Source organism: Uranotaenia lowii, chromosome 1 (genome assembly GCF_029784155.1).
Source record: "Uranotaenia lowii strain MFRU-FL chromosome 1, ASM2978415v1, whole genome shotgun sequence".
NCBI classification, from domain to species: Eukaryota; Metazoa; Arthropoda; class Insecta; order Diptera; family Culicidae; genus Uranotaenia; species Uranotaenia lowii.
In genome coordinates, this window is record NC_073691.1 from 60770895 (window position 1) to 60785548 (window position 14654).

General features: G+C 42.7%; 1 protein-coding gene across 1 annotated transcript in view; it reads left to right on the forward strand.

The window, feature by feature from the left end:
* Positions 1–14654, forward strand: part of LOC129749690 (dopamine receptor 2-like) — a 660001-nt gene that overhangs the window by 334567 nt on the left and 310780 nt on the right. Inside the window, exon 4 of the mRNA XM_055744740.1 lies at positions 13597–14407. Within this exon, the coding sequence (XP_055600715.1) occupies positions 13597–14388 (792 nt within the window). The 3' untranslated portion in view covers positions 14389–14407. The remainder of the gene's footprint in view (positions 1–13596; positions 14408–14654) is intronic.

Genomic DNA, 14654 nt, shown 5'->3' on the forward strand with positions numbered 1-14654 from the left:
ACAGTTTACCACATCAATTCAACATCGAAAGTTGTAGAAGGTGTTTTAGTATCTTTTACGCATTTTGATGCTCTCATATGAGCTCTTATTCCACTCTCTGGAGCCACCAAATTAACTGACTATCTCCTTCTTCGAGATGCTATCATACATAACGATATAATAATTTTTAATGCGTATAAAAATTTCAAATAAACCATAATTTAAGATTAGACATAACAATCAGTACACAACAATAGAATACATAAAATGTAACACCAGATTTTAAAAGAAATTAAATCCAAATTCTAAAATAAATTTCAGATCACGTCTGATATTGACCACTATAAAAAGTTGTTAAACCAAGGATTATAATAGTAAATTTATATTAATCTTAGGGCTTGGGATACAGCTCAGTTGGCAAGTCAGTTGCTTTCTGAACCGATTTTCGTGAGTTCGAGCTCAAGAGTAAACATCGGTCACAGTTGTACCGGATAAGTTTTTCAATGACTGTCCGCCAACTGCATCGTTGATATAAGTCGCGAATGACATAAAGATGTTTAAACGACTATAATAAAAAAAATATATTAATATTTATTTACATTTATTTCCTTCTTTGTTAAAAGAAGGGTTGATCGAAAAATTCCGCTGTAATATCTGTAAGAAAAGAGGGAGGAGTCGATGAGAAATATAAAACTTAACTTTATTAACGATATTGTTTTACGAACGCGGGATGCGTGCGCATCGGTCGAGAGTAGTGATTAAAACTAATTTTTTCTTCGGTTTCACCGAGGGGTACGCCAATCGTCCCCACGGCCTTTCCTGACTTCACTTCCGCCTCGGAAATGTCCATGGTTTGAGGTAGTCTTCGGATGTCGTCGTCCTATTCGGCCCTTCTGCTTCGGCGTCCAACTTGCGCACCTCGTAACGATCGTTCGGAATCACTGTAACGATCTCGTAAGGTCCAAAATATTTCGGTTTGACCTTTTGACCAACTCCAAACTGCGTCTTCGGGATAGCCACTAGATCGCCAGGCTTGTATGGCTGCGATGGTTTTCGTCGTAGGTTGTAGTACTTTCTGTTTTCTTCTTGGATTCGTTGGATGTTCTGGTGAGCTAGCTGTCGGGCTTCGTTTCTTGATTGCTGGAATTCTTCTTGAAGCTCTGTCTCCAGAATCTCCTTCAGTACTTCGTCATCTTTCGTTCGCATCTTGACGCCAATCAACAATTCGCACGGTGTTGTTCGAATCGCGCGCTGCCAACTGCTGTTCAAACACTTCTGGACACTGGCAACGTGATAGCACCATGCTTCAGGTTTCTCGATAGCTTCGTCAACATCGGAATAATGATAGGATGGACTCGTTCAACCTGTCCATTGCCTCGAGGAACACCAGTGACAATCATGTGCAAGTCGATGCCTTCGTCAGAGCAAAACTTCTTGAACACGCCTGGCGTAAATGCTGAACCACGATCGGAGATTATACTTCGGGGATTGCCAAACGTATCGAAAATAATCCGTAGCTTCTTCATCGTTTCTTCCGCTCCAGTGGACTTGGTCGGAAACAACCAAACGAACTTCGTGAACCCGTCAATCACCGTCAAAATATAGTTGTACGACTTTCGGGTTGATGGCATTGGGCCAAGATGGTCCACATGCAAAGTGTCCAACGGCACGTCACCCTTCGGAATCTGCTTAAGCTCTCCTTCCAGCTTTCCACGTTTCTTCTCGCTTACGATACACGGAACACACGTAGCGATACAACGTCTAATCTTGTCCTCCATTCCGGGAATATAGTAGTCCTTTTCGATTCGTTCCTTCGTCTTCTTGACTCCAAAGTGACCCTTTTCGTGAGCCGTTCGTATTATCATCATTTCCATCGATTCCGGAACATACAGCCGTCGATTGTCTCCGTTTCCTTCGTACAAGACCCCGTTACTTGTACTGTACCTTTCGTAGTTGCCGTTGCTTCTCAAAGCCGTCAAAATTGCCTTAGCCCTCTCATCGTCGCGCTGACCTTCGGAAATTTGGGCGCTAACGGAATCGCAGTTCACCATTACAATCGCCCGCGACAGTGCATCAACGTGCGGCAGCTTTTCTCCAGGGCGATGCTCAACGTCAAAATCAAATTCGGCGAGATCAACGACCCAGCGAGCAATACGAGCGTTCATTTTCTTTTTCGTCATGGAATCCTTAAATGCTCGGCAGTCCGTAACAACTCGGAATTTGAGACCCAATAGGTAGCATCAGTGTTCTAAATATCACTCATTTTCAATGAATGTTTCTGATTGCACTTCGCACCTGAACGTACAGCGGTCGGGTTTCGTTATTGATTGCTACTGGACCTACCCGATCATCGATCGTTCAATTCATCGCTAAAATACAGATCACCTCGCACGATGCTTGCTGTCAAAACAGTGCAGCACCATCATCAAATTGGAATATCACCAATGCGCAATGCATATGGCGAATCTTGTTGGTCTTCGATCAGGAGTGAATGGATCAGGCAGTGAGTGAATGATACATGAAGCCGATCATTAGCGTATTTTGTTTGATTTGATATAAAGCAAATAAATAAATTTATTTGTTGTTATAACGTTTTTTAACATCAGTATGATCAAAATCAAATTGCAGTTGTGTTTGTGAGGGAAAGATGTTCACTTTCGCCGTGTTTTTCAATTTTTACAAGTTCTCTTATTAAAATGTCGTACGTCACGTTAAAACTACTGAGAATTTATGGTGTCCCGCACAACTGTTTGATTTTTCTCGTCCTGCAAAAAATAATTTTGAATTTCATATAATTCAGGCAGATACTGAGTGAGCTACATTCAGAATGGATCAGTTTGTATCTCACTCATCTCCGATATGCGATGTTTGCTGAACCGATGATTCTGAATGATGCGACTCGGTTTGCATAGCTGATAGGAGCGCTGATCGAGATTGCATACCTGCCAGGCGAAGCAGTAGCGAGAGGCGCTATCCCATTATACAATCGGAATGTTTCCAACAGGAAACGCATCCTGAGTGTTTGTTTTGATTGATTTTCGGACCATTGGGTAGCATCTAAACTTTTTAATCGTGTCCACAACTGCTAGTGTTTCAAGCTCGTAAGAATGATAATTCTTCTCTGCGTTGCTCGTCAATCGACTGTAATAATGGCAAGGGTGGAATTTGCCGTCGTCGTCTCGCATGCTGCATCAAAATGCCAGCCAAAGCGTGCTTACTTGCGTCGGTATGAATTTCAGTCTCAGCATCAGGACGAAATATGCGCAAAACAGGAAAACTAGCAAAAATTTCCTTGATGCGTTCGAAAGCAGTCGTCGCTTCTTCTCCAAATTCGAATGTGCTAACTTTTTTCAACATACCTGACAGGGGTCGTGTAACATTGGCAAATGAGGGTACAAACTTTCTGAAGTAGCTCGCCAAACCATAAAATCTTTGGAGCTGCTTCGCCGTCTTCGGAATCGGAAACTGTTTCACTTTTTCGATCTTCGCCGGTGAAAGTTCCACTCGGCCGTCGTAAATCTGGTATCCAAGATATTCCACACGTCGTTTCAGGAACACACACTTCTTCCAATTGAACTTTAATCCTGCCTTTTCGGCCACTTTCATCACTTTTTTCAACTTTTGCAGTCCTTCTTCTTCACTCTTCGATGGGATGATCATATCGTCCACGAACGCCACAATCGTTCCGTCATTGATCAAATCCTTCATCGCAGTGTTTATGAAACGTCCAAATGCATTTCCACTCGTACACAGTCCAAACGGTACACGTAAAAACTCGAACTGTCCATCACTTGTCACGAATGACGTGTATTTGCGACTCCCTTCTTCAATCGGCACATGGAAGTATGAATTTTCCAAGTCCAACGTCGTATACACTCGCGCACTTGCCAGCTGATCGATTTGTTCCTCCACATTCGGCATCGGGAAATTGGCACACCATCTTCGCACACCATCTCGGGTGATGGAATAGTTGACCTCACACAAGAAGTCCATCCCCACCAACACTTTCATATCAATCGCTTCTTTTGGGACAACATACACCAGCATTTCGAAGCTCTAATTCCCAACCGACACATCAATCAAAGCTTTACCGCAAACAGCTTTTGCGTTTCCCCCGTAGCCACGCACTTTAATTTCAGATTTCTTGAGCTTCTTGTCGTGATCCGGTAACTTTTCCCAGAAATCTTTTCGGATCAGAGAAATCTCGCTTCCTGTGTCGACTGTTGCACTCACTTCGTTGCCGCAAATGTTGATCAAAACATTTGGGTATGCACTTTTAACACTCTTCATTGTGTTCACTTTCGAGATACCCTTCTTTACGCCGTCGTATTTCGATTTTTCGTCCGACTTAGCACAATTTCTCGACATATGGCCGTACTGATTGCAACGGAAACACTTTGGCCCATCATTCTTCTGTGGACAATCTTCTGCTATGTGTGGGCTCATCGAGCTCGATAGACTTGGCTATGCGCTGCATTTCGTAGATAGAATCGCGTATAGATTCGTCCGATTTTTTCTTCCGCGCGGCTAACTGACTATCATTCGCGCGTACAAAAGGGGAAAACTCTTTGATCAGTGCAGCTTTTAGTTTGGCAAACGTAGTGATGTCACGTAGCGCAAACATAAATCTTCGCGCGGTTCCCGTTAACTTCTTTCGACACATGATTAGCTTTTGTTCGTCGTACCAGTGTGCGGTTCGGGAAATCACCTCGAACTGCGCCATCCACACTTTCACATCTTGCCCGTCTTCAGCCCCATACGTCTCGATGCTACCCTCAACATCACGAAACGAGTACGGTTGACGTCTGCATTCAAAACTCCTTCCCGGACGAGCCCCCGTGTAAGAAAAGAGGGAGGAGTCGATGAGAAATATAAAACTTAACTTTATTAACGACTAGCTGATCCCATAGGACTCCGTTTCGTTTTCAACTTGGAATATGTCATGAACAGTTTGTATGAAAGTCAATTTCCATGCATTTTCCAGATGCACTTAATTCATTGTTATGTAATAATTGCAAAAATATTGGACGATCACTTTGTCTATCGTCTGCTGCTAAATTTGAAATCAGGAATCAGTTGACCGTGCCAAATACCCCATGTATAAATTTTGACTCAATCGTTGCATAACAACGCTAAACCCCTTTCGGTGGCCTCTTATACAATCTTTGATATCTGGAATCGATTACCTTTCCCATAAAACTCCAGAGTGGAAATTTTCAAAGCAATCATTTGTATAATAACGTCAATATTGCTAAAAATAGTGAAAAATTTATTTATATGGACGACCCCTTTCGTCGACTCCTGGCAAAATATTTGACATCTGAGATCGATTGTCCGTCCCTGAATACTACCGTGTGGAAATTTTCATCCCAATCCGATGTCAAATAACGACGATATTGCAAAAATATGGAAAGGTTTATATGGACGACCCCCTTTGCCGGCCCCTTAAACTGAATTGAATACCTGAAATCCATCGCTCATCTCTCAAAACCCTCGTGTACCAATTTTCGTCTGAATCCGATGATAATAACGACAATATTGCAACAACAGTGAATAGTTAACATGGACGACCCCTTTGACCGACCCCTGATTTTAGTTTGGATAAGTAAAATCAGTTATTTGTCCCTAATAACTCCTATTTGCAAATTTTCATCCCAATCCTAACTCCTATTTGCAAATTTTCATCCCAATCCGATGTATAAAAATGACAATACAACTAATACTGTATTTGTTTTCTCCACTCGTGGAGTGTTCCACCGTACCCGATAAAAACAAACACAAATCCTCGCCAGTGTATTGCTACCTCGCTCACTCACACGCTCTCTCGCAACACTGGCAAAATTATCGGTGGGCCACCGTCCGTCAGCAGAACTCCGACAGGTCAAAACCAGTGCAACACCGTCCGAATAAACAAACAGTTTGACAGCACCTAGTGGTGCACCAGTGCAACACTAGTGCAACACTCGGCATAAACAAATACGGTATAAGATACTGAAAATTTAATATGGACGACCCCTTTTGCCGGCCCCTTACACTAAATTGGATAGCTCAAATCGATTGCACGTCACTCAAAACTATCGTGTACCAATTTTCATCTGAATACGATGTATAATAACGTCAATATCGCAAAAACAGCGAACAGTTAATATGGACAACCCCTTTGGCAGTCCCCTTACACAAAAGTTGACACCTGAAATCGATTGCTCGTCTTTCAACACACTCATGTGCAAATTTTCAACACAATCCGACGAAAAATAACGTCAATATCGTGAAAACAATATTTGTCTTGTATGGACGACCCCCTTCAGAAGGGGTCATCCAAAAATCTGAAAACATTTTTCATCTTTCCTGGTCCTAATGAGTATCCATGCCAAATTTCAGCTCTCTAGCTCTTAAGACGGCTGAGTCTATAGAGGACAAACAAACAAACAAACAAACAAACAAACAAACAAACAAACAAACAAACAAACAAACAAACAAACAAACAAACAAACAAACAAACAAACAAACAAACAAACAAACAAACAAACAAACAAACAAACAAACAAACAAACAAACAAACAAACAAACAAACAAACAAACAAACATACAGAAATTGCTTTTTATATATATAGATATCGTTTTACGAACGCGGGATGCGTGCGCATCGGTCGAGAGTAGTGATTAAAACTAATTTTTCCTTCGGTTTCACCGAGGGGTACGCCAATCGTCCCACATATCTTCAACTAGAAAAAATATTAAATCACGATTTGAAATTAGAATGGTGAACAAAACATTTTGATCTTTGGAAAAAAATTCGAAACTTATAGTTGAGGATTTTTTTCTTGTAATTTTAAAACATCGGAGTTTTTTGGCAAATTTAAGAATCAAAAACATTTTTACTAGTTGTCCAGAGTCTAGACGTTTCGAGCTACTCTGGCTTTCGCCTCTCTTCAGTGGACACTAAAATTATACTTTGAACATTGAGTTTTCCTCTAACTTACATTTACAGATTAAATTTCACTGTTCAAAATATAATTTTAGAGTTCACTAAAGAGGAGCGAAAGCCAGGGTACTTCGAATCGTCTGGACAAATGGTAAAACTGTTTTCGATTCATAAATCCGCTAAAATTGTCGATGAACTAAAGTTACATTAAAGCGCGGTGATAAAAAAAAATCTATTTGTGTAAAAAAAACATCAACGTGATCGATCATAATGATAAATTTATAAAATAATGTTTTAAAAACTAATTAAATCTATAAAGTTCTCGAAAGCATTGAAAATTTTCTTCGGAAAGTAGCCCTTGAAACTTCGTAGTCGAAGTACTCGGCGAAGCGGTTGAAAGTTCTCAAAATTCCAATTAGAGCGCTGTTGGCTCCGTAGATATTCAGTCGGATGGGAACATAGAGCTGTAGATTTTGGTTCCTTAATCCTCGGGGTCGCACACTGGGAGGAATAGCCTCCATCAGCATGGGAGAGTCAATCCTCGACGCCAGAAGATCCGCTGCGACTAAAGCATGTGCAGCGTTACGACGAATTTGAAGCGTGCCTAAATCAATCAGGCGGCAACGGTTTTCGTAATTGGGTAAACGAAACTGATCTAACCAGTTCAAGTATCGCAGGGCATACCGTATGAAACGCCGCTAGATAGCCTCTATTCGTTCAGCTCCGTTCTGGTAAAATGGGCACCAAACTGCAGATGCATATCCAAGCGTTCAGCGAACTATGCTGCAATTCAGATTTTTTAGGCAGTACACATCTTCAAACTCCTTTGTTACGCGAAATAAGAAGCCGCTTTATCGACGATGTAATTTGTATGAGTCTTAAACTCCAGCTGATGGTCTAGGATAACGCCCAGATCGTTGATGTGGTCCACCCGGGCGATGGTTTCGTTCCCAAGAGTGTACTCTGCGTGAAGAGGGTTCCGCTTGCGAGAAAAATAAATGACCGCACATTTGCTGTGGTTCAGAGGCAAGCTGTTGGTGTCACACCAGTGAGCAATGGTGTTGAACTGCCTTTGCAAGAGATAGATATCGTCTTGGCCATTGATGGTGTGGAAAAGTTTGAGGTCGCCGGCATACGCAAGTTTTGGGCCGTCGAAGAGAGTGATGACAAAAATTATCGGTCCCAAGTGGCTTCCCTGGGGAACAAACGGAGAATTGTCTTGAAAAGTAATTTCCAGTTTGCACTGATAACTTTCGTCCCGTTAAATAGCTTCGAAACCAGTCCAGTAGGGATCCACAGAACCCTAAGCCAGTGTTCCGAATATCAATCAATTCTCATGAGAGACACTGAAACGTTTTCAACAGCGAAAGCAAAACCTAAATTGTCGGTTGGTTTATCTCCCAGTGGGGCAAAGATTGTGTTCGACAGCGCTGCTCCGAGATTCAAAGAAATAAAATTTGAAAGAGAGACGTTTCTTCTCCAGTTGGAATTCTCAACTGAGTGAGGAGCTACCTGATTTTCAGTTTCTTTTTTCAGTCAATAACTTTTCTTGCTCAATCACTCACTCACTCACTCGTTTACTGATCGATGATCGAATGCTGTCTGCCTGATACATCTTGCTTTGTTGTTGCTGTTGTTGGGGAGGATTAAAATAGTCATTCAAACACGCAGGCAGTACGTATGAACATATGTTTCTGCCGCTTTGCCAGAAAGTACGCAGGCAGTATGAACCGATGCAAGGCCGCATTGATTGAGTTTGAGTGAGTGAGTGAGTGGATTTTCGAATTGGATCTTGTATCAGTCAGTGTCTCAATCACTTCTGATACACCAGGTAGTGAGCTTGAGAGATCGACTTAGATGCGAGTCCGCTCTCGCTTTTGAATCTTGTTTACATTGACTTCGCATTGTCGCTCTGCCGATTCTCTAGGGAACAACAGGCAGCAGCAATCGGCTTTAAATGTTTCCAACTAGAAACCTATCATGAGCGTTTCTTCCGAGTGATTTTCGGAAGACTGCCCTAAGCGTTCGAGTTTAGCAAAAGCAATATCGTGATTTACTTTATTGAAAGCAGCAGACGGATCAGTATAGATGGCGTCAGTTTGTGACTTCATGGTGAAGCTATCTTGCACTCGTGGTTCGTTTCGGCAGAAATTCGTGCTGATTGTTGGAAAAGAATTGTTTTGAGGACGAGAAAATCGGATCCAAAACAACCAATTCGAACCGTTTGTCTATCGAACAAAGAGCTGATATTCTGCGGTAATTGTTCACATCTCTCTCATTTCCTTTTTTGTGAACAGGGAACATATAAGCTTCTTTTCAGAGCGAGGGAAAGGTTGCGAAGTCCAGCGAAGCTCGAAAATATGTCTGATGGGAGTCATCAAATGTTGCATGAAACGTTTCAAGAAGATAGCGTGTATCCCGTCCGGACCCGTAGATGATGAATTTTGAAGCTTTGCTGTCGCCTTTAAAATGGCTGCGTCATCGAAGGCAATACCGTTTAAGAAAGAGTCTCGAGGTGTGATATTTCCTACAGCCATATCCAGTTGCTCTGAGGAAATGGACCCAGTTGTGAAAACGCTAGAAAATTTCTCAGCAAAGAGGTTGCATATTTCAAGATCGGTGTTCGCTGTGTGGCCGTTCAAAAACATTCGAGACGGAAGCCCAGATTCTTTCCGCTGATTTTTAACGTACTTCCAGAAAGATCTCGGGTTGGTCTTAGAATTACGCTGTAGCCGGTGGAGATAGTTCTGGCAGTAACTTACTTAATGATCGCGCGTAGCAACGCCTACTCCTTTTTTGTACGCCGTGTTCAGCTTGCGGTAATCTTCCTTTGTGCAGAGGGACTTGGGCTTGCTGAAGTTTCGAAGAGCACGGTTGTTTGCCGTCTTCAGTTGTCGCGGTTGATTATAATTATCTCAGTGACCCAGGGAGCTCGTGGGTTGGAGGGTAAGCTACGTTTCGGAACATGGCGGTCAATTATATAGTTCAGTATATTTGGAAAAGTCGCAGCGGCTGCATCGGGATTAGACATATCGAGCTCGTTTTTTAAGTCCTGGTAGAAGGGAGCGGTTTCCTCTATGGGAGCGTTAACTCTAGTGACATCGAGTGAGACCACTAAAGCTGGGTGATGGGAAACAACTTCAACAAAAGGAGCAGGAGCTAAATCAATAGTCGGATTCCTGAATCCTTCGTTTATGAGGCAGAGGTCTAGCATACGGCCGTTATCGTTTTCAAATCCGTTGATCTGGCGAAGAGTCGCGGTGCTTAAAGAGTCCAGGAAGCTGTTGGAAGGAGCCGAGAAATAGGAGCGCGTAGGATCTGGGAACAACAAGCCGCCATTGGAAGGGCACCATTTCAAGCCAGACATGTTGAAATCACCGATAACAAGTAATGTCATCTTCGGGAGAGCAGATTGAGCTTACTTTGGATAGGCACCGCGAGAAAGACTCAGCGATCAGGAGGCACGTACACTACGCATAAGTACAATTTCCGATCACCAAGATCAATGCGGGCCCAAAGAAGCTCCAAATCGTCCCAGGAACTGTCTTCGATAGGCTGAGCCGGGAATCTAGAGTTGACAGCAAGTAAAACTCCGCCTCCAGTTGACTTTTTGCTGTTCAGGGGGTTTCTATCGCATCGGAATACTGCATAATCTGGGCCGATAATTTGACAGGATAAGATGCGGTCATTTAGCCATGTTTCTGTAAAGGCGATGATTTCATAGCAGGAGCATGACGTGGCAAGAAGGTAATCAACCAGACAGGAATCGATACCACCAACGATCTGGTAGTAAAAATTGATAGGCTCAGATGTATCGGATGCAGAACGCGAACGAAGATCCCTGGAAATGCAAATTTCATTACGCGGAGAAGGACAGTTGAAAGTAGCGTACTTGCCTGAAATCGCAGGCTGGAGAACCCCTTCACCACAGACGAACTCAGGGCCCGGACGACTGTTGTCGCTGGCAGGAAACGGCGCGACTGAGTCGAAGGGCTCAGAGGTCTCCGTAGTTCCTGATACGTTGCGTCCCGGTGCTAGAGGCCCAGTAGATGTAGCGGAGTCAAGATGATTTTGCGGGGTTGATCTGTGATGAATCGGAAACTGGATACACGAGGAAGATGTTCTCATCAAAACGGGGTACTTGCCTAAGAGAGCGGTGTGGAGAACCCCCTCGCCACCAACGAACTCAGGGCCAGGACGACTGAAGACATTGTAAGGTTTCTAATCCGTGTTCTAAATCTGGCTACGATTATTCGATACTTTATCGGTTCCCATCTAATGAGGGCGGCATGGGCCTGCGGGCTTAACAGGAAACCCGAGTAGCGTGTTCTTCTCGTATGCCAGAGTAAAGCAAGACTTGCCCGGACTTTGTCTTGTGTTCTCCAGTGTGAAGCTAACGGACTTCGCTCAGTCCCAGAATTTCTAGCATGAGACGGCTAGTTTCTCTATCAGCCAGCTTCCTTGTTGGACAAGGGCTAAAACGTTCCAAGTTCCAACTCGTGTCCGTGTCCCAGGTGATCAAGTCGGTCATTTCTTTCGGATTCTGTAACAATTTTATAAATCGGGAGCAGTAGGTTGCTAGCCTAAGGTCCCTATCCCGCGATGGGGCTGCCATCTTGGGCTTAGCTGACGGGAGCCGCATTTTATAAATTCAACCGCTCTCTGCGAGGCAGACGCTTTTTGAGCCACCCCTGACCAACCTAATTTCCTGTTACTATCACCTTTTCTCACTCCTTTCCGTTCGCATCCAAAGAGGCCGTGCATCTTTTCAGAAACTCAACCATTTTCCTTTATCCAGGTAACACTTTTTTTACACAAGACTCAAATGCGGTCTATCACTCTCGAAATAAGTCTTCAAACTGATTTGTCTCCTCCTTTAAATTCCCGATAAACTCTCTTCATTCAAATCTCTTCACACTCTTTCTTTAATTGAAAAGAATGCTCTCTGTCAGAGATGCCAGTGTGCCTGATTTTTTTAGGATTTGCCTGATTTTTCAAGGCTCAGCCTGACAACCTGTATGGCACTGAATTTCCCTCATCTTTGAAAATAAGCCTGATTTTTCCTGATAATTGCGAATGCGATGAAAAATGGATAGTAAGGAACTGCATTAGATACGATTGCTGAAGTGAAAATGTGGAACGACGGTCAAAAATAAGGTCATTACTTTGAGCAAAACTTTCGTTATATTGATGTAGCCAGATTTTTATTTCAACAGTTCCTGATTTTTGAAAAAAAAAAAAAAAAAGTTGGTAACTGTAGAGAACAGATGAAATAAAGATAATGAAATCGATAAATGAATATTAACATTGGAATGAAAGCAATACACACAGTTTATAAAAATATCAAACAGGTTATAAAACAACGATTGAATTAGCATCGTAGAACTATCGTGCATTTATACTGTGTGAAAATATTCAAGCGTGCGTGAGCAGGAGAAAAGTCAGTTGACTCGCGGCTATTGATAAAAACAGATGTGTTTATTTTGTGACTGTGATGAAATTGAAATCAGTGACTCAACCGGCAAATTCGACAGTAACATTGCTCTCTGTCTATAACCTGAAGTTTCCGAGAGCACATACGAACAGAAACCCGCTTTCTCATGATCAAGTGTTGTCATCAGAGATGCCAATGTGCCTGATTTTTCAGGTATTGCATGATTTTTCGAGGCTCTGCCTGACAACCTGATAAGCCGTTGATTTTGCCTGATTTTTAAAAATATGCCTGATTTTGCCTGATTTTTGCGAATGTGATGAAAATTAGGAACTGGAACTAATAAGGAACTGGATTAGGTACCATCGTGAAGTGAAAAAGTGGAAATGTGGCGCAATCGAAAGATTGCCCTGAATTCTTATTTAAAAAAGGGAATCAAATGGAATCTTTTGATTGCTTTGATGCTTTGATTCAGTAGAATTATTCAACCAAGTAGATATGCTCACAACACAAATTAGAGAGATAATAAAGAGCGGTGACCAAAAAAAAGATCATCTCTTTTAGCAAAATTTCCGTTACTTTATCTTAGCCAGATTTTGCCTGATTTTTATTTCACTAGTTACCTGATTTAAAAAAAAAAAAAATGTTGGCAACCCTTGTTGTCATGCATCCAACAGTTTACTCTCGTGTAATCTTCCAGACATTATATCCTTAAAGTGTATTTTTCCAAAATTTCATATTTGGGGCACAACTTAAAAACTTTTCTACAGAGATTTTTCAATTACACTTTTTTTTATAAACAAGTGTCTTATTTTCACCGAACAAACTGTAAAGTTCGCTGAATATCAAGTTGGTGGAATAAATGAACGAGTTCTTAGTTTTCTTGCAAATGGTAGATTTAGCCAATTTCCTGGTCTCTGAACCCAATCTTGATTATCGAAATCATTGTTTAAATTGCAGCACTTTTTTATCACAAAAAATCAGCGCTGTTTTGCTCATTTTCTGGAATACTGATTTCCATGAAACCAATATTTTGTAATTTATGATATTAATTTTAATATTATAAAATTAAGCATCTAAAATATTTCCACATTTTGACGTACCCTTTTCCTTCTGATAAGACAAATGTTTGATAACCTGTTTCCCATCTGTACCATTTAATCATTGCCATAATGTACTTAGCCGTACATGTACGTACCTGTTCGACTGATTGCTTTCATTTCTTTCTTTTTTTTCTCTTCTCGTTGTTGTCCACTTACAGAACAGTAGTCTCTTCGAGGGTAGCCATCATCGTCGCAGCAACAGCAACAATAGCTGCAACAACAACCATCGTCAATCATCGTCATCGTCATCGTTCGGGCAGCACTATCACAATCATCATCACCATTACTGCAACTGTCACTTCTATCATCGGCGGTTGACGCGAGCGACTGGCGGCATCAATCGGACCGGAAGTGGCGGAAGTGCTGCCAGCAGCTGTACCAACAATAATGGAAGCCGCCGGGGAAGCAATCGGCAGCATCGGTCCTCGGCCTCCGAGTGTTGTAGCGGCGGGAAGGCAGGAAGTAGTGGGAACAATAACAACCAGAACAATAACGGCACCGGCAATAACAATGTCGTCGTCGGTCACCACCGAAGCACCGGAATATCATCGGAAGGTCGGCAGGCTTCGGGCGGAAGTGGGAAGCGATGTACCTTCGCGCCTACGACAACAACCATCCCGTCATCCTCGAGTGGTGGCCACCACAATAATGGCGGCGGCGCCGGAACGAGTCGTCGGCTTGGGTCCGGAAGAAAGCATCAACAAACACTGATGAAACCACTTCCGCCTCCACCAAGCTGTATTACCCCGACCCTAATCGTCAGCCGAAGTGATCCACCTTTGGCGACGACCAAATCGACCAGGACCACGACCCTGACGTCGGCGTCGTCGTTGTCCGGAACCGGGGCCGGAGCCGGGGTACAATTTGATGACAATCTACACATTCCAACGGGGGCAGCACACAGTCCAAGCTCGGACAGTAGCACCTCCTCGCTGGGAACGTTGGAGTAGGAGGCTGATGAATCTATCGGTAACCGTGTGCCGCCTCGATTCGACCGAACAGTCCAGTGACAGATGGCGAAGGGGCGTCCGTCGGTCGGTGTAGAGGCTAATGTTTGCCATTTATCTTCCGCACAACCAACTAATAACGGGTAGTGAGATACTGTCACTTTTTATGGGGTTTTCGTTTACACTGTGCCCATTCTTTTTTTTTGTCCAAGGGAAAATCCAGTTCTCTTCGAACGCGTATTGTTTTTAAGAGTTCTAGAAGATTCTAT